Source organism: Psammomys obesus, unplaced genomic scaffold (assembly GCF_907164565.1).
Source record: "Psammomys obesus unplaced genomic scaffold, mPsaObe1.curated_primary_1811, whole genome shotgun sequence".
Classification (NCBI taxonomy): Eukaryota; Metazoa; Chordata; class Mammalia; order Rodentia; family Muridae; genus Psammomys; species Psammomys obesus.
Genome location: NW_026596085.1, coordinates 2,865,134 through 2,886,850, shown reverse-complemented (window position 1 = coordinate 2,886,850; position 21,717 = coordinate 2,865,134). Strand labels below are relative to the sequence as shown.

Below are 21,717 nucleotides of genomic sequence, written 5' to 3'. Positions count from 1 at the left end.
TATTTTATTTTATTTTATTTTATTTTATTTTATTTTATTTTATTTTAGAGTTACTGTATCCCATGTGGCTTGAGTTCTGGAAATCTGGATGCAGTGACAGAATGGAGAATGGACACACACACAGACGCACAGAGATAGAAAAGCTGGGCTTGGGTGAGCCATGCACGCTCTGTCTCTAACTTCTTGTCTCACCACATCAACAGGAGCAACAGGTGGGAGGCAGGAGCAGCCTTGTTCTTTCTCAGAGCCCTCCACACTCTCTGGGCCCTGGCATTTATTCTCTCTCCAGAGTCCTCAGATTTAAACTATCTGCAGCTGGCAAAGAGCTCCTCTCAGAGCCCACATGGGGCTAATAGTCTGCTGCTGTGGACCATCTGAATCAGTCCCATATCCCACACCTGGGACCAAAATAAATACATGTGTATATCTACAACAGGTGGCCCTGGGTTCTACAAGAAAGCAGGCTGAGCAAGCCATGGGGAGCAAGCCAGTAAGCAGCACCCTCCATGGCCTCTGTATCAGCTCCTGCCTCCAAGTTCCTGCCTTGTCTGTCCTGACTTCCTTCAATAATAAACACTGACGTGGAAGTATAAGCAGTAAACCCTTTCTTCCCCAAGCTCCTTCGGCCATGGTGTTTCATCACAGCAATAGTAACCCTACCTAAGACAAAGGCACTGTAGTCCAGCTATCTCAGACTTTCAGCATCTGGGAGGAAGGGGCTGCAATTTCTAAGTTCACACACACTAGTTAATTGTTCCTAAGGGTGTCCTTGCACACACTGCCAACTTTCGTACTCAGACCAAACAAAGGAAAGTTGTGCTGTTTCTGAGCCTTACTCAAATGAGGAAGGCTTTGCCAATTTCTTGTGGGTCTGAGGCCTTGGTTTTTGAGATGGACACATTCTCTTGGGACTTCCCTTACTCCATACACCGGGGAAGGGAAATTAGTCTCAAATACTTTTCTTCTTGTTTTAAGCTACTTTCTTTGATATGATTGAGACGTAAAATTTAAGTGTTTTCTGTATATACCTTGCAAAGTTTGGAAGTTAACATGCATCTATGAAACCACCAACACGACTGATGTCAAAAACACATCTATCTGCTGCTTCTTCTTAATTTCCCTTTTATTTTCTGTATTCTGCTCGTGTTTTGTTGTGGTCAGTAGATGAGGCCTGACTGGTTTCTGCTTGAGGAAATTCCTGCTACTTCCTGTCTGGCACATTTTCTGAGACCATGACTGTCTAGATTCCTCTCTATTCCCGTAAGAGACGCTATGGCCAAGACAATGTTTCAAAGAGAGTTTATTGGGGCTCAGGGTTCTAGAGGGTTAGTCTGTGACCATCCCAGGGTTGGGGTATAGCAGCAGTCAAGCAGGCATGGAGCTAGAGCAGTGGCTGGGAAATCATTCTGATCCGCAGGTGTGAGGCACAGAAAGCTAACTGGGGGTGGCATGGACTTTTGAGGCATCAGAGTCTACCGCCAGTGACTCAGCTCATCCAACCAGGCCACACCTCTTAATCCTTTCCAAACAGATCCACCAGTGGGGACGAGTATGCTGGGTAGCTATTTTTAGATGTCCCCCTAGAAATGTGTGTTCTAAGGGGTCTCACTCTTGGCACCTGGTCGACTTTTGGACTCCTGTACTAGTTTCCATCTGCTGCAGGAGACAGCTCCTCTGAGGTAGGCCCTTAGTACTGTGAGCCTGCCTCTTAGAACCACCTTCATTTTGTTCCATAGGTTGGATGTTCGGTGTCTTCATTCTCATTCAATACTAAAAGGTTTTTTTTCCCTATATTGACCCATTTTTTCATCCAGTAGTGAGTTGTCCAGTTACCATGAGTTTGTAAGCTTGTTTGTTTGTTTCTGTTTTTTATATCCAGCTGTAATTTACGGTGGTCAGATAGGATGCCCGGAGGTGTTTCCATTTTCTTGTACCTGTTGAACACACAGTCAGTTTTGGAGAACATTCCATGATCTGCTAAAAAGAGGGGGTTTTTTTTGTTTTTTTTTTTTGTTTTTTTTTGTTTGTGTGTGTGTGTGTGTGTGTGTGTGTGTGTGTGTTTGGATGAAATGCCCTGTAAATATCTGCTAAGTCCATTTACAATGTCACTTAACTCTAGCATTTCTGTTTAGTTTCTCTCTGGATGACCTGTCTGTTAGTGAAAGTTGGGTATTAAAAGTCTTCCACTGTCACTGTGTGAGGGTCAGTCTGTGATTTAAGCTAGAATAATGTTTCCTTCATGAACTTTGATGCCCTTGTTTTGGTGCACAAATGTTTAGATTTGCAATACCCTCTTGGTAGATTTTTCCTTTGATGAATGATATTTAATGTTTTTTTTTCCTTTTTTTTATTAGTGTTGGTTTGAAGTCTATCTCATCAAATATTAAAATGGGTACACCTTCTTGCTTCTTGGTTCCATTTGGTTAGGATACCTTTTTTTGTTTTTTATCCTGAGGTGGTATTTATCTTTGATACTAACCTGTGCTTCTTGGATGCTGAAGAATATATCCTATTTTGTAATCCAACATGTTAGTCTTTTTATTGAGGAATTGAAGTGACTGATTTTGAGAGTTATCAATGAACAGTGTTTGTCAATTTCCGTTATTTTGTTATGGTGGGGTTTTCTTTTGATTTGCTCTTCTGAGTTTACTCTTTGTGTTTTCTTGGTTGTGGCTAACTCATCAGGTTGAAGTTTTCCTTCTGTACATCTTGACTTAGTAGATGCATGTTGCTTAAGTTTGGTTTGATCATGAAATGTTTTTCTATCTCCATCTACTCTGCTTATTTCTCATTTCCAGTTTTACCTCAATTAAAGTGACTCTATCTCCTTTCAGATGTTGAGCTGTTTTACTCATCTCCTTCCACTGTTTATCTTTTCACAGACTTCATTAAGGGATTCTTTGAGGCTCTTGAGCATATTCCTGATAGCTATATTCTGAAGTGCTTGCCTTGTGTGTCAGCTGTATTGCTTTTCTTGCTGCAGGACAGTTGCTGAATTCTGGTGGAGGCATATTGTTTTGGGTGCTGATGGTTGTGAGTTATTCAGTGGCATCGAGGTATCTGGGGTTGGGACCATTGTGACTGGAGGGGTTGGCACCTGGCTTGACTTTGTTGTGTGAGTGTTCTGGTCCTTGGAGTCTACTGTTCTCTCTGATCTGAGGAACCAGTGATGACTGTGGGTTGCCTGCAAGGAAGTGCTTCTGAATCCCGGCCAGGTGTGGTCCCTAAGGGGTTCCAGGTAGAATGTGTTTCTAGGTATTGAGAACTGGCACAAAGAGTTACCGGGTTAGAAGAGTTTGAAAGGGTCTACAAACAGGGTCTGCCACAAGGTTTGGCAAAGTTCACAGGGAGTGATGTCAGAGAGCAAGGGTGATCTTACACAGGGCTGAAGATGAGACTAAGGAATTGCAAATGGAGGATGGGAAGGAGCGTGAGGATCGCTTACCTAATATCCAGGCAGTTGTGGCCCATGGGTTCCCTGTTAGAGTTCCTAAAGGTACTTTTCTTTTCAGGCTTTCATAATGCAAAGCTACACCGAACAACTTAGATGTGCCACAGATGTGTCATTTCAAGTGCATAAATATGCAAACGAGGTATTGCACAAGTTGTCCCCCATATTCTTGGTTAGGAGGCGTGACCTTGAGGAAGTGTGTAACTAGAGGTGGCTTTTGAGGATTTCTGACTTGTGCCCTCTCTGCTTTGTGATTGCAGGTCAAGGTGGGAGCGCTCAGCTTCCACAGTATTTGATGCCTTTACTTCACCAGTGAGGACCCTAACCTGCTGCAACCATAAGCCCAAATAAACTCTGTTTTCTAGAAGCTGCCTTGTGTTCTAGCACAGCAACACAAAGTATCTAATACACCTGCCAGCACTGTATTGTGTGCTTGTTTCTTCCCAGCCTTGTAGGTTCTGGAACATTTTGGCACCTGTTATTTAGATACAATCGTTATTTGGGAAGCAGTTTTCTTATAAGTTGGACCTTTTCATATTTTAAAAGGTTACTGCATGTAGTAACCTTTTCCTGCAAGTTACTGCATGTATTAACTGTTTTTTTAAACTATCCTGGAGAGTATTCAATGCTGTTTTCACCAAATAAAACCCTCCATCTTGGGAGCTCTTTGGACGCAGGGCAGGAAGGTGAAACAGGATGTCCTAAGGGGAGACGACACACCCCACCCGCAGGGCTAGTTAGAACACATGATGTAAACAACTCAAAGGCTTCAGAAGGTCCCTGAAATTGACCAGATACGCTAAGCTCCTTGTGGTGGCTTGAACAGGAATGGCCCCCAGAGGCTCACAGATTTGAATGCTTGGTCTTTAGGGAGTGGCACTACTTGAGAGGGATTAGAAGGCGTGGCCTTGTTAGAGAAAGTGTGTCACTGGGGGAGGGCTTTGGAGTTTCAGCTCTCTTTCTCTCTGCTGCCTGCGTGTCCTGATGTGGAACGCTCAGCCCTTGCTCTGCCGGTGTGCCACCATGCTTCCTGTCGAGCTGATATTGGACTATACCTCTGAAACTGTAAGCAAGCCCCAGTTCAGTGCTTTCCTTTATAAGACTTTGTCATGGTCACGGCCTCTCTTCACAGCGATAGAACACTAAGACACACCTCTCTCTACAGACATAATTTAACTGTGAGGAGTACTGGGAGGCACTCTCGGACCAGGCTAAGACCAGCTGCTCTTCCTGGAAAGTAGCGCTCACAGCTGCCAGTTGTGGAGTGTGCTGCAGGGCTTTAGCTTTCATGAGCTAACACCCATGCTGGCATATAGCTGTTTGGTGATATTTGTTTTTGAGCCATTCTGCTCCTGTAAATAACCCCTCACCCCATATTCTTTTAACCCCAATAAGACTCATCAGTTCACAAAGTTGGACTGTGGCGGTATCCTCACTTTGAGCTGGGGTAAACATACTTGTTCATGCTTCCCCAGGAACAGTCTCACATAAATGTGCATTAAAACTTTAACAAACAGTAATAATCTGATTAGATTTTTTTTTTCTTAGACAAGTGATAGGAAAACCAAGACCTGAAGTTAGGGACATTTCATTTGCTCTGATTAAAGTAACCAAAGGTTCCCATGTCTTATTTAGGGTTCCTGCTGTTGCGACTTTTTGACCATGGCCAAAAAGCAAGTAGGAGAGGAAAGGTTTTATTCAGCTTACAATTCCACATTGCTGTTCATCACCAAAGGAAGTCAGGACAGGAACTCAAACAGGGAAGGAGGCAGGAGCTGATGCAGAGACCATGGAGGGGTGCTGCTTACTGGCTTGCTCAGTCTGCTATGGCACCACCCACAGTGGGCTGGGCCCACCCCCACTGATCACTGATTGAGAAAATGTCTTACAGCTGGATCTCATGGAGGCCTTTCCTCAACTGAGCCTCCTTCCTCTCTGGTGATTCTAACTTGGGTCAAGTTGACTCACAAAACTGTAGTGGAAGTTTGGGTGTCTTTAAAAACTCAGTTATGGCGTGGAAACATATTTTAATCCCAGGTATAGGATATGGAGCGCCTTTCGATTGTTCACAGCAGCTGACTATTTGCCTCGTGTGGGCGCTGAGAAGGGCATGATCTTTGCCAGCTGCATAGTTTAATTCTGGGGACTCTGGAGAGAAAATATATGCCAGAGTCAGGAGAGAGGCACGGTGGGGTGGGGGATCTGAGAAAGAAGGCTGCTGCTCCCCACTGCTCCTCCTAGTTACTGTTGTTGCACTTTGATGAGAAGTTGGAGATATCCTGAAACAGACTGGACTTGCCCCAAGGAATCCAATGACCACCCCCCCACACCCCACCCACACACTAACCTTCTTCTCTCCTGCCTGGTGTTGGGGTGTTGAAGGGATTGTGGTGGAGAAGGGAGACAGAGATATAATAAATCACAATAAAATATGATTTCTAAAAAACGTGCTTACACAAAGCCAGCCAGTCCACCATGAAATGTAGAAAAGTGGGGATGATTTATCTCTTTTAGTGTTCTCCAGACAGGAACCAAGAGGCTTTCATTAATGACTGCTTGTGAGGGCTGTAATTAGCCATTTGGAGGAATCCCTGTGTCCGAGCACTCAGAGACAGCTACTCCTGAGTGCATCAATAAAAATAAAATGAGGTGATCATTTTTGTCTAGACAGGCTCAAGGTTTAGATCTATTTGCTCCTGGTCCTATATAAGATTAACTATTAAGCTGTGCTGAATGAAACTTGGTGTAAACAGTAATAATAGAAATATGATGGCTTCTAGGAAATGGCCTGTGTCATCCATAGCCTGTTTCTAGGAAATGGTCCGAATCATCCACAGCCTGTTTTAGGGAGATGTTGGGAGGTTGGTCTGATGCATGCTACTAGCTCTCAAGATCTAGGGACACCTATCCATGTTGTGTAAGCCTACCTGATTGGCTAATTAAACGGCCTATACCTGAACAGGGCAGAATGGGGTAGGCGTGGCTAAGGTTTCTGGGCTTAGAGGACAGGAAGAAAGGAAAAAGAAGGATGCCACAATGTATTAGCCTGGAGAAGAAATCACATAGGGCCAGGAGGACTCCAATAATGGCATGAAAAGGCCCAGATGAAGAATAAAAGCAAGTATGTATAAGATTATGGATGGAAGATGGGATGGTTAAGCATAGAATGGGGGCTGGGACATGGATGGTGAGGTGACTCAGACAGCATAGGTAGGAATATCTGCCTGGACCACTGTAAATAAGGCAATTGTAAAATCTAACAGGTGTCTGTCTTCTTATTTGTGATAGCGGGTTAGATAATACCGCCGTGATAATCATAGGGCAAACAATAATAAACATTTTATAGTTCAACAGCTCATCTTACTCATTTACTACAGCAGGGAGACATGGTTAATTGCAGATCCCTGTACTTTCCAGGTTCCAACCACCCAGGACTATACAAGAGCAGAGCTATGACTGGAGCCCTGATTTCCCCAGGCCCCCATCTGTGCTGCTCCACTCTGCATAAGCACCCCATCAGGAACCACTGACACCCACCTCCCCTGGGCCGCATGCCAGATCCCTTAACTTACCTTCCACACCCAAGATGTGCTGTTCAAGCAAAACACTGTAATTTGGGACGAAAGCTACAAATTCACTCTAATCAAGTCTTGTCCTAAAATTCTTCTCTTGCCCCGTCTCAAAAACTCACTGAGGATTTGCTAGTGTCCCTGATGGAGATTCTTGTGGAATGGGGGTTTCCCTCTTTTTTCCCCCCTTTTCTGTTATGAAAGGAAGCTTTATGGGTCCTGTGGGAACAGCAGAATCTTGCCTCCCAAGCCCCTGCCATCCGGCTCCCCTCAGCACCCCCACCTTTTCCCCTTTCCCTTCCAGGGGCGAGCAAGAGGAAATACAGACTCGGGAAAATCTTGTAAATAGCTTCAATGAAAGAGCTGCTCTCCTTGGAGCCTATACGGAAAGGCAGCAGGGAACAGCTCCGGCCGTTAAGGATTCCTCGAGCTCCCGGCACCTTCGCATTTGGTAGACGACTTCCTGAGCGCTTTTCCTTGTCTGAGGGAAGCACTATCAATTTTGGCCACAGGTGGCTTCGGGCTGGCTTGCTTCACCAGCCTCTGGGGTTCCTGCCTCTTCTCTTCCCTGGATTTCAAGCTTGGGCTCCTGTGAGCTGCAGACCGAGGCTTGATGTTCTCCCTCGAAGGCCGTACTCTGCAGTCGGTTGCCCTGAGCCTGGCTTCCTCCCTGGGTATGGTACGTGCCTGTGTCTGTTCCCTGGCCTTCGTACACTCCTGCTGCTTGGCCCTGACACAATCTTGCTCCTTGGCTCCAATACACTCCTGCTCCTTGGCCCCAACGCATTCCTGTGCTCTGGCTCTGTCGTGGGCCTGTGTCCTGGCCCTAGCATGAGACTGTTCCCTGGCCTTGGCACGCACATGGTCCTTAGCTCTCGATCTGGTCTTTGACCTGACCTTTGACCTGGCGCTTGAACAGGTCCTCCTCGACTTTGCCTTGAAAGACCTGGCCTTGCGTCTCCAGACTTCTCTGGCCTTCTTGGCCGCCTTGCGACGGGAGCGGGGCCGGCGTGGTCGGGGGGATTTGAGGACGGTCTTCCCAAAGGAGCGGCCGCCCAGGGTCAGCCGGGACGGCCCCACCTTTTTCTTTGGCTTTGGAACCTTCCAGATCCTGAAGTAGCCCGCAGCTTCGCTGCCACTGACCCGCAGGAGCGTGCCCTTCTCGGATCTGTTGGGATCTCCGATGTGACGGGTGATCTTCCTGCGCACCTCGTAGCCCGCGTTCCCCAGCTCCCGCTTGAGGGCCGCCAGGGTCAGCCGCTGGTGGCCCGCGATGGCCCTGAGCAGCAGCTGCGACACTTTGAGCACCGAGTGCGGACCCCGCCTGGCCGGTGTCCTCGGGGATCTTTCCGCTGGCTGCTGGATCTGGATCATAACTTCTGTGCCTTGGGATTCCCCATTGGGTTGGGCCGTCTCAACCATGGCCCCGCTTCCCCCACCGCGGGGCCACCCGCTTTGCTCTGACCTAAGGCCCTGGCTGGAAGTGTGGAGTTCTGGGGGGCGCCTACGTCACAAAGGGGCCCCTCCCGGCCCACGTGCTTGTGCCCCAGTGGGAGGGCAGACACAGCCCGCCCACGTGCTGATGTTATGTCATGTGAATTCTATTACCTCTCCTCCCAATTTCTTCCCCCCTACTCTTGGCCCCCTTTCTTTATAACCTAGCTGTGATCTCTCTCTCTCTCTCTCTCTCTCTCTCTCTCTCTCTCTCTCTCTCTCACACACACACACACACACACATCTATATTCTACATGTGATTGAAAGTTTAATGTTTGTCTTTCTGAGTCTGGTTTGTTTCACTTAACATCATAATCCATGGTTCTATCCATTTTCCTAAAAATATCATGTTTTTTTTTTTAAGATTTTATTTATTATGTACACACTGTTTTACCTAGGTATATACATACCTGCAGTCCAGAAGAGGGAACCGATGGTTGTGAGCCACCATGTGGTTGCTGGGAATTGAACTCAGGACCTCTAGAAGAACAGCCAGTTTTCTTAACCTCTGAGCCATCTCTCCAGCCCCAAATGTCATGTTTTAGTTTCCCTTTCCAGCTGAAAAAGATTTTGTAGCATCTGTATACTACGTTTTTAAAAATCTGTCTGTTAATGGATATTTAGGATTCCATTTCTTAAATGTGGCTACACTGGGTTCTTGTTGACCTATTGGCTTTCACCTTCTTAGATTTTAGAAAAATAGAGACCCATTTTCTGCCACCTATTCATTGTTGGATGTTGGGGAAATAATTCATCATTCTGTCCCACCTTCTTCTCTGCTGCTTCCTTTAACCGTCAAAATACTGAATACTAAATAAAAATATATTTTTTATTTGAAAAGCTATTTTTTACGTTGATGGGGGAGGACACCCCTGTGAGACTTTAGGAGACAAATACCTATTTCTAAAGAGCAAAACAAGTTGGATTTCAGGATTTACATCCAAAGTCCTTAGTTTTCCAGAAGAGAAATGGTGCTTTAGAATCCTAACTACGGCTTTCCAGAAGACAAGGACTGCACTGTAAAGCACTTGATTTGCAATGCGCCTATAAGCTTCAGCTGTCTTCTCTGCACCCACGAGTCGCTGACTCAGCCACTTCCACAAGCTCCGCACCCGAGGCTTCAAATCTATGACCCATTGGCCTTGAAATGGTTACACAAAGTACCAAGTCTCTGGCAATAATACCACCAGGATCTATGGCTGTATGAAGAAGGAACCCCAAATCTTGTCAAGCGAGAGTAGAATGCTATGGTTTGAGTTGTCACTCCAACTCCTCCCCCAGGGAAGTTTACTTACCAGTGTAATGATATTGAGGTGGGCTAGGATTTAGACTGTGTTTGGGTCATGAGGGAATCCTGGAGATGGAAAACCTAGGGAAGAGAACAGAAACTACAGACAAAAGCTTCACCAACAGAATTCAAAAGATAGAAGAGAGAATCTTAGGTGTAGAAGGTACAATAGAAGAAATCGATACACCAATCACAGACAATCTTAAATCTAAAAAGTTCCTGACACAAAACATCCAGAAAATCTGGGACACTATGAAAAGACCAAACCTAAGAATAATAGAAGAAAAGAAGTTTTCCAGATCAAATTTTCAACAAAATCAGAAAACTTCCCTAACCTAAAGAAAGAGATGCCTATAAATATACAAGAAGCTTACTGAACAACAAATAGATTAGACCAGAAAATAAAATCCTCTTGTCACATAAGAATTAAAACACTAAATGTACAGAAAAAAATGAGTATTAAAAACTGCAAGCATAAAAGGCCAAGTAACATATAAAGGCAGACCTATTAGAATTACATTTGACTTCACAACAGAGACTCTAAAATCCAAAAGGGCCTGGGAAGAGATGTCTCACAGTCTCCAAGAGACCACAGGTAGCAGCCCAGACTAATATACCCAGCAAAACTTTCAATTACCAAATAGGGAGAAAATAAAAATTTCCATGACAAAACCAAATGTACAAGAAAAGATCATAGCACTAAGCGCCTTCATAAAGAAACTGGCAAGACCTCATACAAGAGATTTAACAAGCGCACCGGAAAGCTCTAGAACAAACAGAAGGAGACACACCCAAGAGGAGCAGACAACAGCAAATAATCAAACTCAGGGCTGAATAGTAAATTAGGAACAAAGAGAACAATACAAAAACAAAACCAAGGACTAGTTCTTTGTGAAAATCAACAAGATAGACAAACTGTTAGCTAAACTCAGTAAAAGGCAGAGAAAGAATATCCAAATTAACAAAATCAGAAATGAAAAAGGGACATAGCAACAGCCAAAGAATTGTTAGTTCTTATTTCAAAAACCTGTGCCTCACTAAAATTGGAAAATCTGAATGAAATGGGTGGTTTTTGTAAAAGATTTTTTTTCCTATGCCTGCCCTTGCTCCCAAATAATGACACAGAGACCTTTATATTAATTAATAGGAGATTTAGGCACCATAGCTGTGCAGATTCTCAATTAGCTAAATCTAAATTAACCGGACTGACACTGGCCTACTTGCCCTATTACCTGCCATCTTAGTCTTACCCTGGCTGCTTCTGCTCCATCTCTGCCCTCAGGGCAAACTTCTCTCCCAGCATTCTCCCTGGGAAGTTCCTCCTCATCCTCTTCTACCTAGCTATTAGCTGTTCAGCTGTATCTTGACCAATTAGAAGGTGATGGAGACCAATTTTACATAACATTGAGACAGAAGATGCTTCATCATAATGCCAGTGTCTGGGCTGCAACCAGATTTCTGGTATGTCAGCATTTGAATACACAGAGCACAAAACATCTTCCAACATCTCCCTTTTTTAGTCTAATAAAAGGCTCTTTGTCTTACAATAAACTATATACAATAAGAACAATTATGAAAATTATCAGGTAGGAATTACATTCATAATGTATTTGGTTCTGGTAAGTTCAAAGTTCTGTACTTAAATCACTTTCTACCTTAACTTGCATTTATCTATCTAAAAATATATTTTTAGACCTTTAAACATTTTCTTAAATCTTAAACAACTTCAGTTTAATTGTTGGACTGTATCTACCTAGTCTTCAACCCCATCAGAGACCTGAAAAGAATAAATATTACCTGAGTGGACAGGAAATGCAGAGCAAGTAGTCTCCAAGACTATAAAAATGCCAGAGACAGCTGGCTGCCTGGACAGTCACCCAAGTTCCTCTATAATGCTGGGCATCATCTTCACCCTTCTGGCCCAGAAGATCTGACATTTTTTGTAAAGCAGGAATTATGAAGGACTTGCGTACCTTGTCCTTGCAAAGTTTGGCAGCTGACTTCTTCCGTGCCTCACATGTGCAGTTTGGACAGCATATTATCAGCAGTTGAGGCAAGGCAGTTTCTTGCCCAGTTGCTGCTTCGCCGCAGTTGAGGCAAACTCAAATGGAGGATCTTTGATGTCCATCATCTTCCTTGAAGTAGAATGGGGGTACTGCCAGGGGCAGACATGACTCACTGTCAAAAACAAAACAGAACAAACCTTTTACTAATAAAACATCTTTAAATGCCATATTCTGGAGCTCTTTGAGGCTTTTGAAGATCATCCATTTATTTATGGTGGTTATGAATAAGCAAGTGTTGCTTATTTCCAGCTATTGACTATCTGATTAATTCTGAAAACATCTCCAGGAGGCTAAATAATGCTTATTTTTGTAAATAACTGAACTAGTACCTAACATGACCATAAGTTTGATTGACTGACTATTGACTTGCATTTCTTAATTATCCTAAACAGTTTTTAACAGTGGCCCTCAAAGGGACTAGAGCTTTACATAGCACTTCTTAGTGAACAGCATAGGTACAAAACCTTAAACAAGAGCTGAAACATACACACAGTATGTTGTAGCAAAATATAATCTTAGCTTTGTATCAATATACAAAATCCAAACCAATGTAAAATTTTTTGGCTTGTTGAATGCCCTTTAGTTTAAAAGTAGATTCAATAACATACCCTTTCATCCTAGCATTCCTAAATCCTCTCTTTCTTTTCATCCCTTCTCCTCACTCTTCCCCTTAACACTAGATAGAAGAAAGAAGAAGGAAAAGAAAGAGAAAAGGATACCTGAATCTAAACTCCTTTGTTTTCTCCTCAACCAAGACCACTAACAGCTTGTGATCAACACCCCTAAATGACAACAAACATTCACCACCCACTTAACAACCAAAAAGCAACCGCCCCACCTCTTGGGAACGGGGTGTCGTTCTATTAAAATTGCTTCCTGCAATCTGGGGTGACAGAATCTTTTGGGAGCCCTAAGAAAATTGGGATATTGGCCAAGTCCTAGGAGAACTATCTGTAACGTTTGCTGTTTTGTCTCTGCATGATGGGAATGTGCAGGGTTTAACCGAAGTCCTGGTTGGAACACTCTGTGAGGTTGGACCATCTTAGCTAGCCATTTTGAAGATGTTCTAGATGCAGATTTTTGAAGAAACAGCTACCGAGACAGTCTGTGAAGTTGGATCACCTGATCTTCTTTGGTGTCTGGTCCCTTTGCTCTGTTAACATATAAAATTTAAGAAGTAGTATGCATTTCTGCATTAACACATTTATGAAATGTGCAGGATTAATAAATCAGCTAAAGATGATTCTCTGCTACATGTTTCAGTAAAGAAGGCACTTGTCTTTCTTTGTAAGTCAGTTTGGACCGTATAATGAAACTATAACATAAATTTTCATCCATGACATATGACAGGATGGCATATAAGTCCTGAGGACTCTATAGTCAGCAAAATTTATTATCTATGCAGAGACATTTTCTCATGTCTCAGTCTCAGAGCTATTTCCACATAGAGGGACCAGCAATTCATGTTACCTGTTTTGTTGTTCTTAGTTGCTTCCTTCAAGTCTGCAGTCAAGATTTTCAAGAGGTCTCCCCTGGTCACATCTAATTGTTGTTAATTTTGAAGGAATCCATAGCTTTTCTTCTCCTGTTGGAACAATGAGACCATGGCAAAAAGAGAAAGGAAGGAAGGAAGGAAGGAAGGAAGGAAGGAAGGAAGGAAGGAAGGAAGGAAGGAAGGGAGGAAGGAAGGAAGGAAAGAAGGAAAGAAAAGAGAGAGAGGGAGAAAGAGAGAGAAGATACTACACTAAGTTAAAGTTAGTTTCATCCCAGGATGTGAGGTTGCTCAACATGCACAAATCAATAAACTCAATAAATGTAATATAAGTAAGAAATCACCTTGTCATCTCAAAAGGTGCAGGAGGCTTTATGCTGACACACCATTTTACACAACGAGGACTTTCCCTGTGTCACAAGGCTAGCCAAAGAGAGGTGCTCTGAGAAGTCACTTGTTGACTAAAGAAGAGGTTGGGTTGTAACCAAGAAACAAGGAGGAAAGGGCCTGCACAATAGAGAGTTCCAGAGAAGACTTAACACGGGTCTCAGGGTTTTGCTTTCAGGGGACTCCTTCAGGGTTCACGGTGGGGATTCCGAGTAACTGTGATGAGATATAAGCTTGCTAGTGGGAAACTGAACAAAAATAGCTCATGGTGCGAACTTCATCTCTAACCTGAGAATATGAGAATAACAGTAATGACAGCAGTTATGAATAGATAATCCAATATTAACTTTTTCAGTGCATATGTTAATTGTACATAAGACTGTGTTACGTAAGGACAATCCACCCAAGTACACATTGCACAGTGAACCCTTCCCCGACCTCCTCATCGTCCTTCCATTCATTCAGTTACCTTTGTTCCCCTAGGCAGTTTGCTTCCACTTTCAAGCATATACACATGTGCTTTTATGTGTCTATATAAACTCTAGGAACCGTAAATGATAGACATGATTCCTGCTTTGACTTGATAAATCTCCAAGTAGGCTTCCATGTTAATGTCTCATGGGTATTATTAAACTATTTTCTAGATATGGAAACCTGAGGAACTGAAATACTAAATAGCTTTCTAAAAATCCCAAGGCCGACAGTGACGTCAGCACATTGGAGGAGCAGGGAGTCTCGGATGCCCTCCCCTACATGCCTGTGCTGTGAGCCTCAACACACAGAGACACTCTCCCCTGAGAAAGCCAAAGTCCAACTGAAAACTTACACACTGGGTGAATGGGGAAAGATCTATGTGGGACTATGTATAAAAATAACAAATACTCTCTTGCCACCCAACCTCTTCCTGAGGGCTAAGTAGCTGCTATCACACACAGCTCCCAACTCTCTATGAGGGACCAGAGCACATGACAAGCCCTTAGCCAACTTCGCTGATCTGGATTAGTGTCTGGGGCAAGCTACTGGTTTCTGTTGTTGCTGCTGCTGCTGCGGTGGTGGTGGTGGTGGTGGTGGTGGTGTGTGTGTGTGCAAACTCATGTGTGAGGGTGGGCAAAGGCAGGTGGATCTCTGTGAGTTTGAGGCCAGTCTGAGCTACATAGTGAGTTCTGTAACAGCCAGGGTTACTCATTAAGACCTGTCACAAAACAAAATGTAATAAAAATGTTCTTACTCAGTTTTGAAAGAATTACGTATTTACTAGGGAGAATTCGGAAATGCTAAAAATTGCAAGAAAAGAGCTCCCTGAATCTCCGCTATCTAAATACACAGTTCTTGTATTTGAACTCTTGAATCTTGCAGAAGGGTTGGGGGAAGGGGAGAGGGACCCGAAGAGGACAAGAGCTCCACAAGAAGACCAAGAGAGTCAACTAAGGTAGGCCCACAGGGACTCACGGAGACTGAGCCACTAACCTGGATTGGGGTCTCTTACTGACATGGACGCCGTTGTCTGCTTCTGGATGACTTTCCCCTGGCTGGGAAGCCTTGTCTGGTCTCAGAAGAAGAGGACGAGATTAGTCCTGATGCAACACGAAGTAGCAGGGCGGGATGTCATGGGGTTGTGGGGTGAGGGGAGGGAGGCTCCATTCTCTGAGAAGAAGGGGAAGGGCAAAATGGCAGAAGAGGGTAGGGGGTGGGATTGGGAGGAGAGGAGGGATGGGGCTGTGATTGGAATGTAAAGTGCATAGATAAATAAAGAGAAAAATGTTCTTACTTGGTTTTGAAAGAATTCTTTATTTATTAGGGAGAGTTTAGAAATGCTGACAATCGCAAGGAAAGTGTCCCCTGAATCTACACTATCTAAATACACTATTCAGATTTAGGAGTATTTTATAAATTATTTCCTTCAAGTGTTCTTTAAAAAAAAAACACTTGAAATTACAATTATGTGCAATTATAATTGCTATTTTCCTTATGAGATATTGTAAGTAGTTGCTAATGTACTCTTACATTCTGACATTTTTAAATTAATAACAAAGGTAGGTACGATCAGGTTTAAGCCACTTACCAATATTCTAGAATTTAGTTATTGTCTTTCGATGGTTTTTAGTTTTTTCTGGCTTTATATTGAAAGCGCACTGCAGTGAGCACCCTTTGAACCTCTTTGCTTACACATGGAACTTCTCTCTAGGAAGCTTAAAAATGTCTGGCTGGAGGATGCATACAAGCCAAAATGACCCGTCCTGTGGGGCAAGTCAAGCGGGTTTACCTTAAAGAGAGAGTGGGAATGATCGGGGCAGAGACGCGAAGAATGGAGTCAAGACAGGTTTCTGATCAAGACTCCTTTATCAGGCACTCAAACAGCTTTTTAAAAGCAAAAAGCCATAAGCAACTTTCTCATAGCAACAGCCCATTTGCGTCTCTTGGCAAAATACCCAAGGATTCACTCAAGGCTACACAAGGTTTGTTATCTGGTTCTCAGGAGCAGAGCACCCGCTGGAGAAACTGATGGCATCAGTCTCTGAGAAACTGAACTTTAGATTAAACCCACATCTGCCAAGGCCACGAGGCAAAATTCCATCACCAGACTCCTTCACCAAGTTGCCTCCAAAAGGCTGGGAAGATCTGGACTTCCATCAGATAGGGTTTTACTGGGGGTTTAATGTCCTCAGTGACACGGCTGAGCCAAGCAGGCATTGCTGTCACCCCGTTAACCTCAGGGCTGTTGGATGATCGAACCTCTTCTTTACAGATACTCAGCTTTACTGAAAATCCATGTCAGTAATGACAATTGGACCTTTTTTTTTTTTAATTTTAATTTTAATTTTTGGCCAGGTTGTTTGCTCATAAGAACTCTACACATTTGACGAGAAAAAAAAATGGTGGCTCTCTGTTAGGGTGCGCCTGTAAGGAGCGCTTAGATAGAACTGGTTAATAGAGCCACTTAAAAAAATAAATAAAACCACCAGCTTTAGACAAGGTTGTTGTGTTATTTCAATGGAACAATACAAAAATGTGAACTCTGTTGTGTGTGGCGGAAATTCAGAAAGTGAAGCTCCATAAAAAGAGATTCCCTCATGCCCTGTAAGGTTACAGTGCTTAAAGAGGTAGAAAATTGTGTGAACAAATCTCACAGGGAACCTGCTCCATACTCAAGGTCCACTAAGCACAAAGCAGGGAGAGCTGCAAAATTAATTCAATCACACATCGGATCCTTTCAAAACTACAGACACTAACCATGTCTCATCACTGGCAGACAGGAACGCTAGACGGATTTTAAAAATGAACAAATTACTCTTTCTTGCTGCTAACACGAGGGCTTGTTGCTGTTTTCTTCATTAGTTTTTGCTCCATGGTATTCCTAGCATCATAGATGAAGTTTATATTCCCAGCTTCGTAGACTGTCCTGCTTCCTGACAATCACACTCGGCTCAAGCCCAAAAGACACTCTTTTCCACTTTACTGAGGAACCCTCTCGGTCTCTCCTGCTCACTCACACTCTCTCTGACTGCAATATGCCCACCTTTGAGTGCTTCCTGGTACCAGTGGGCACCTGCACGTCAGCCTCTCAGCCTTTTGCTGTTGGGCATGAGGAGGATATTTTCTCCTTGCTCTTCCGATCACTGAACCCCGTTTCTGGTGTTTTCTGTCATTGGTGAGTATCTTACTCAATGTTGTCAATTTTTTGAGGTCTTTTACAATGGCTTCTTAGCTTTGTGACTTGTTTCTCTGCCTTGGATCATTAGTAAATAACCCCACATTTTGATATTTCAACGTATTTTAAAATTTATCTTTCTAACAATCTGAATTCTAATTTTGCAGACAAATAACGTATATTAAAGAAAAAAAATTGGTTCATAAAAATTTAATTCATAATTACCACTTAAGTTATTTTATACCTATCATGTGTTTTGTGTGTGGTTTGGGAGAGTATGTGGAGCATGGTATGGACGTGGAGGTCAGAGGACAGCTCTCCTTCTGCCATGTGGGTCCTAGGAATCAAAATCAGGCCCCTTTCCTGGCTGAGCCATCTCCTCAGCCCACAGCTGCCATTTTCACAGGGAGGGAGGTCTTGTCAGGATTCTCTTCATCACCTCTGCACTTCATCGCTTAGCACTGTGTACACAGAGCACAGACCGCAATACGTATCAGTCTTCAGAACAATTTGCTTGAGAGTGAAGCAGTGTTTTCTTACCACTCTAGCATCTGATGCTGCTGGAAAACTAATCCTGTGGTCACTGGCATGGCAAGAGAGAGTGCCAGAGTCATCCAGCTGCCAGGGCTGGTGCTGGAGTGGTAGTTTTCTAAGGATGTTTGGCACGTTATCTGCTGGCATCGGCCCTTCACCACTCATTTAATAAAACCCAGCAGCTCCTAGTCCTTTGGGTTTGTCACTAAAAGAGTCGCTGTAGGCATCTTCCTAACTAACCTCCCGAGACTTGTTTGGAGTCAAAGCTAAACTCAGCCAGCTCCTAATTGATCTGAAGTAAAGCTGCCCATGGGGATTTCCATACTTGCAACCTCCAGGAATGTTTAGGTAGCGCATTAACGATGAACGATGCCCCAGAGCCTCCACTCAGAATCCCCTCTCCCTTCCCAGTAGGCCTACTTCCTCAGACATCAGAGATGTGGGGAGGATAGAGAGCCCAGACTGGGCAAATTGTAGCTGGGACCCAGGGGTCTCCTCAGACTGTGCTCAGCACCACTACCTGGCTTCCCTTGGTAGAAAAGTTCAGAAACACAAAGTCATTTCTGTGGCCCTAACAAGCAGGTGCCAGGCAATGCCCTGTGTGATTAAAGCTCTTACTTGAGATTGTTAACTATGGAAAAGTGATTGAGTCATCTGTGTCTTTTTTTTTTTTCCATCTACCTCAAAAAGTAGGCAAGCTCATATTCTGAGCATAGAAGCTTTGCAAGACTCTGTCAAGCAAGTGGGGACCCTCTCCAAAAGGCTGACTAGCAGAGAAAATAGATCCGAATCAAGACAATCCTTTACCTGTACAGCAGCGAAGTCCTCAGACCGCCCCTCATTCAGAACACCTTCGTTCTATTGTGCGCCAAGCATCATGCTGCCTATTGTGGGGAAGAGAAGACTGAGGTTGCAATGGCCTTTTCCTTCAGCTGGGCAAAACTAGCAGGAACAAAGATTCATTCCAGACACGTTCTAGAAGATGGAAGGTATGTTAAGCCCACAGGTGGAACACAGACAAGCGGAAACGGGAAGATGTTCCACAGCTGATGGCAATGCTCACTGTCTGGAGAGAGGCTAGATCTTAAGGGATCAGAAGTTTAACAGAATCTTAGAAGTTTCCACTGTCAGCAACAGAACCAAAAAATCTGGGCCCAGGGGTCTTTTCTCAGGCTGATACTCCAACCAAGCACCATGCATGGAGGTAACCTAGAACCCCTGCACAGACGTACCCCACGGGAGCTCATTATCCAAGTGGGTTCCCCAGTAAGGGGAACAGGGACTGTCACTGACATAAACTCAGTGTCTGGCTCTTTGATTACCTCCCCCTGAGGTGGGAGCAGCCTTACCAGGCCACAAAGGAAGACAATGCAGCCAGTCCTGATGAGACCTGATAGGCTAGGGTCAGAGGGAAGGGGAAGAGGACCTCCCCTACCAGTGGACTTGGAGAGGGGCATGGGAGGAGATGAGGGAGGAAGGGTGACATTGGCAGGGGATGAGGGAGGGGGCTACAACTGGAATACAAAGTGAATAAACTGTAATTAATTTTAAAAAATTTTTTAAAGATTCCACTTTCTCTCCCCCTCCCTCAGGTCCACTGACCTGGATCAGAGTTTTTGTTACCTTATATATCCACTCAATCAATCAATATATATATATATATTTTTTTTTTCAAAAGAACCTACAACGTGTCAGGGCTAAGAGCAGGAGATGGCATTCAACAGTGACCAATGGTTGCCTCTATGTAGGGTATATTCTACTGAGGGAATAAGCAAACACATAGGTCAAAGTCTGATAGACTGAAATGAGTTAGATAGAGGACAGCAGTGAACCAGCCTACATAAGGGAATCAGAGAAGGCCTGTTTTATTATTTGTTTTTTTTGAAGGCACATGAGTTTATAGCTCATTGGTAGAGCATGCACATAGAGCCTGAGTTCTGTGACCAGCATCAGGCAGGAGAGATGGGTCAACAGTTCAGAGCGATGCTACTTCAGTTCAACACCTAACATAAGGCTACAGTATTTGAGACTTCAAGATACTGTTAACAACAAGCAAACGCCCAAATAGATAATGTTCCTAAAGCTTTGGAACTCTCAGTCCTAAATCATCAAATCCTTCTCCTCAAGGCTTGGGAGTCTTTGAGGAAGAGGAGACAGAAAGGGTTGCAAGAGACACTTTACTCTGACTTACTGATGGGGGGCCTCCTCAGATAGGGGCTTGCTGTTTTCTTTGTAGTGAGACAGCTCCAACAATCTGCCAAAACAAAAGCATGCCCTAGGGCCTTGGAGCATCTTCAAGGTGCACACCTCCTTAGACAACCTTCCGGTCGGTCCTGGAGTGCTGGAGTGAAGGTCCAGCTCCAGAATGTGCGTTGGGGTCTTAACCTCCGGGGACCTCCAAATGTCAACCCCACCAAATGAGAATAAAGACCAGAACCCAGTTCTTTGTGTCGGATGCCAGGCAGGAGAGACTGCAGTGGGTAAGGGAGCTTCCTGAAGATGGCCAGCTGTTCTGCACAGCTGTGACAGATGTACCTCGGAGAGGCACAGTCCCGGGGGCTTCATCTCTGCATTCTTCTTCTGATTGCTGCTGTGCCCTCTCATGTTTGTCCTTGTTCCAGTCCTCATCTATCTGGCATAGTGTGTGTGGGTGTGGGGAGACCGTCACTGCCTATAGTATGGTGTGACTGCCCCTTGGGAGACATCTCACTCATTCGGGCAATTTTCCTGCAGATCAGCAGGAAGATGAACTTTCATAAAATAATATGCTTTAGATGAATTAATGGCTTTACAGAATTCCTGATTTGATTTAAATAGTTTTAGAAAGTTAGATTAAGATGTTTTTGTCAGTGGCTCTGATGTACAAAATCTTGAGGAACTATTTAAGATTCATAAAGGCACACTCTTAATAGGTGAGCAAGGGACTTTTAGAGGTTAGGGAGCAAGAATAGCCCAAATTAGCACTGGCTGACGTGACTCTCTCAATGAAGCTAGGCTAACGATCGAGATGATAATTAGCTTCTTGTACTCATTTTTGCCCTCAGCTTCCTGATATAACTTAATAAAAATTGTTAATGAGTAGATGTGCACCTTGCAGATTTGAAGTAGAAATGGTTGGTTGTTTTTAATATGAAAGTTTAGATCTGTGATTCTTTTAATATTTTTATAAGATTATCTTTTAAGATAAATAATAAAATAATTGTTCATTTCTTTGTAACTACAAATTGCAGCCTGCCAGTAAAGAGAAACTGGCTGAGAAAAATTACCTTCCTTGCTTACACTTTATTAATTTATAACAAGTTGCTTAGTTAGAAATGTATGTGGGTTCTTAGGAATAATTTGTTTTTCACATCTGTTTTGCATCCACAATACCTAAAACATTTGATCATTTGAGGGTATTGGAGAACACTTTTTTTTCTATGTATACTCATTGTAATCTTGTTAAAAACTAACTTTTTACGTCACAGGGTCCAGGGTGGCTGAGGTGGAACAGCAGAGTCGTTGATGAGGGCTAAAAGGAGCTGGTGGCTCTTTGGTGTCTCTATACTTTAACTCTCAAGTTTTCAGGCTGGTAGCCTTGCTATTTGGAGCTGCTGATTACAGCAGGAAACTCGATCTATATTTTAACTCTTAAACTTTCAGGCTGTTAGGCTTGTTATTTGGTGCTGTTGGCTGTGGTAAGAAGAAAGAGAGAGAGAGAGGAAGGAAGGGAGGAAGGGAGGGAGGGAGGGAGGGAGGGAGGAAGGAAGGAAGGAAGGAAGGAAGGAAGGAAGGAAGGAAGGAAGG

The 21,717-nt window shown here is 43.8% G+C and overlaps 1 protein-coding gene across 1 annotated transcript; it reads right to left on the bottom strand.

Moving 5' to 3' along the window:
- Positions 1-7,434: 7,434 nt before the first annotated feature.
- LOC129690972 (testis-specific H1 histone) lies at positions 7,435-8,472 on the bottom strand. The gene has a single exon (XM_055626809.1). It carries the CDS (start codon positions 8,440-8,442, stop codon positions 7,435-7,437), a length of 1,008 nt encoding a protein of 335 aa, XP_055482784.1. The 5' UTR covers positions 8,443-8,472.
- Between the last annotated feature and the right edge of the window lie 13,245 nt (positions 8,473-21,717).

What these genes read in the sequence shown, in the direction of transcription:
- LOC129690972 (XM_055626809.1), bottom strand. Translation starts at nt 8,442, where the DNA reads ATGGTTGAGACGGCCCAACCCAATGGGGAATCCCAAGGCACAGAAGTT.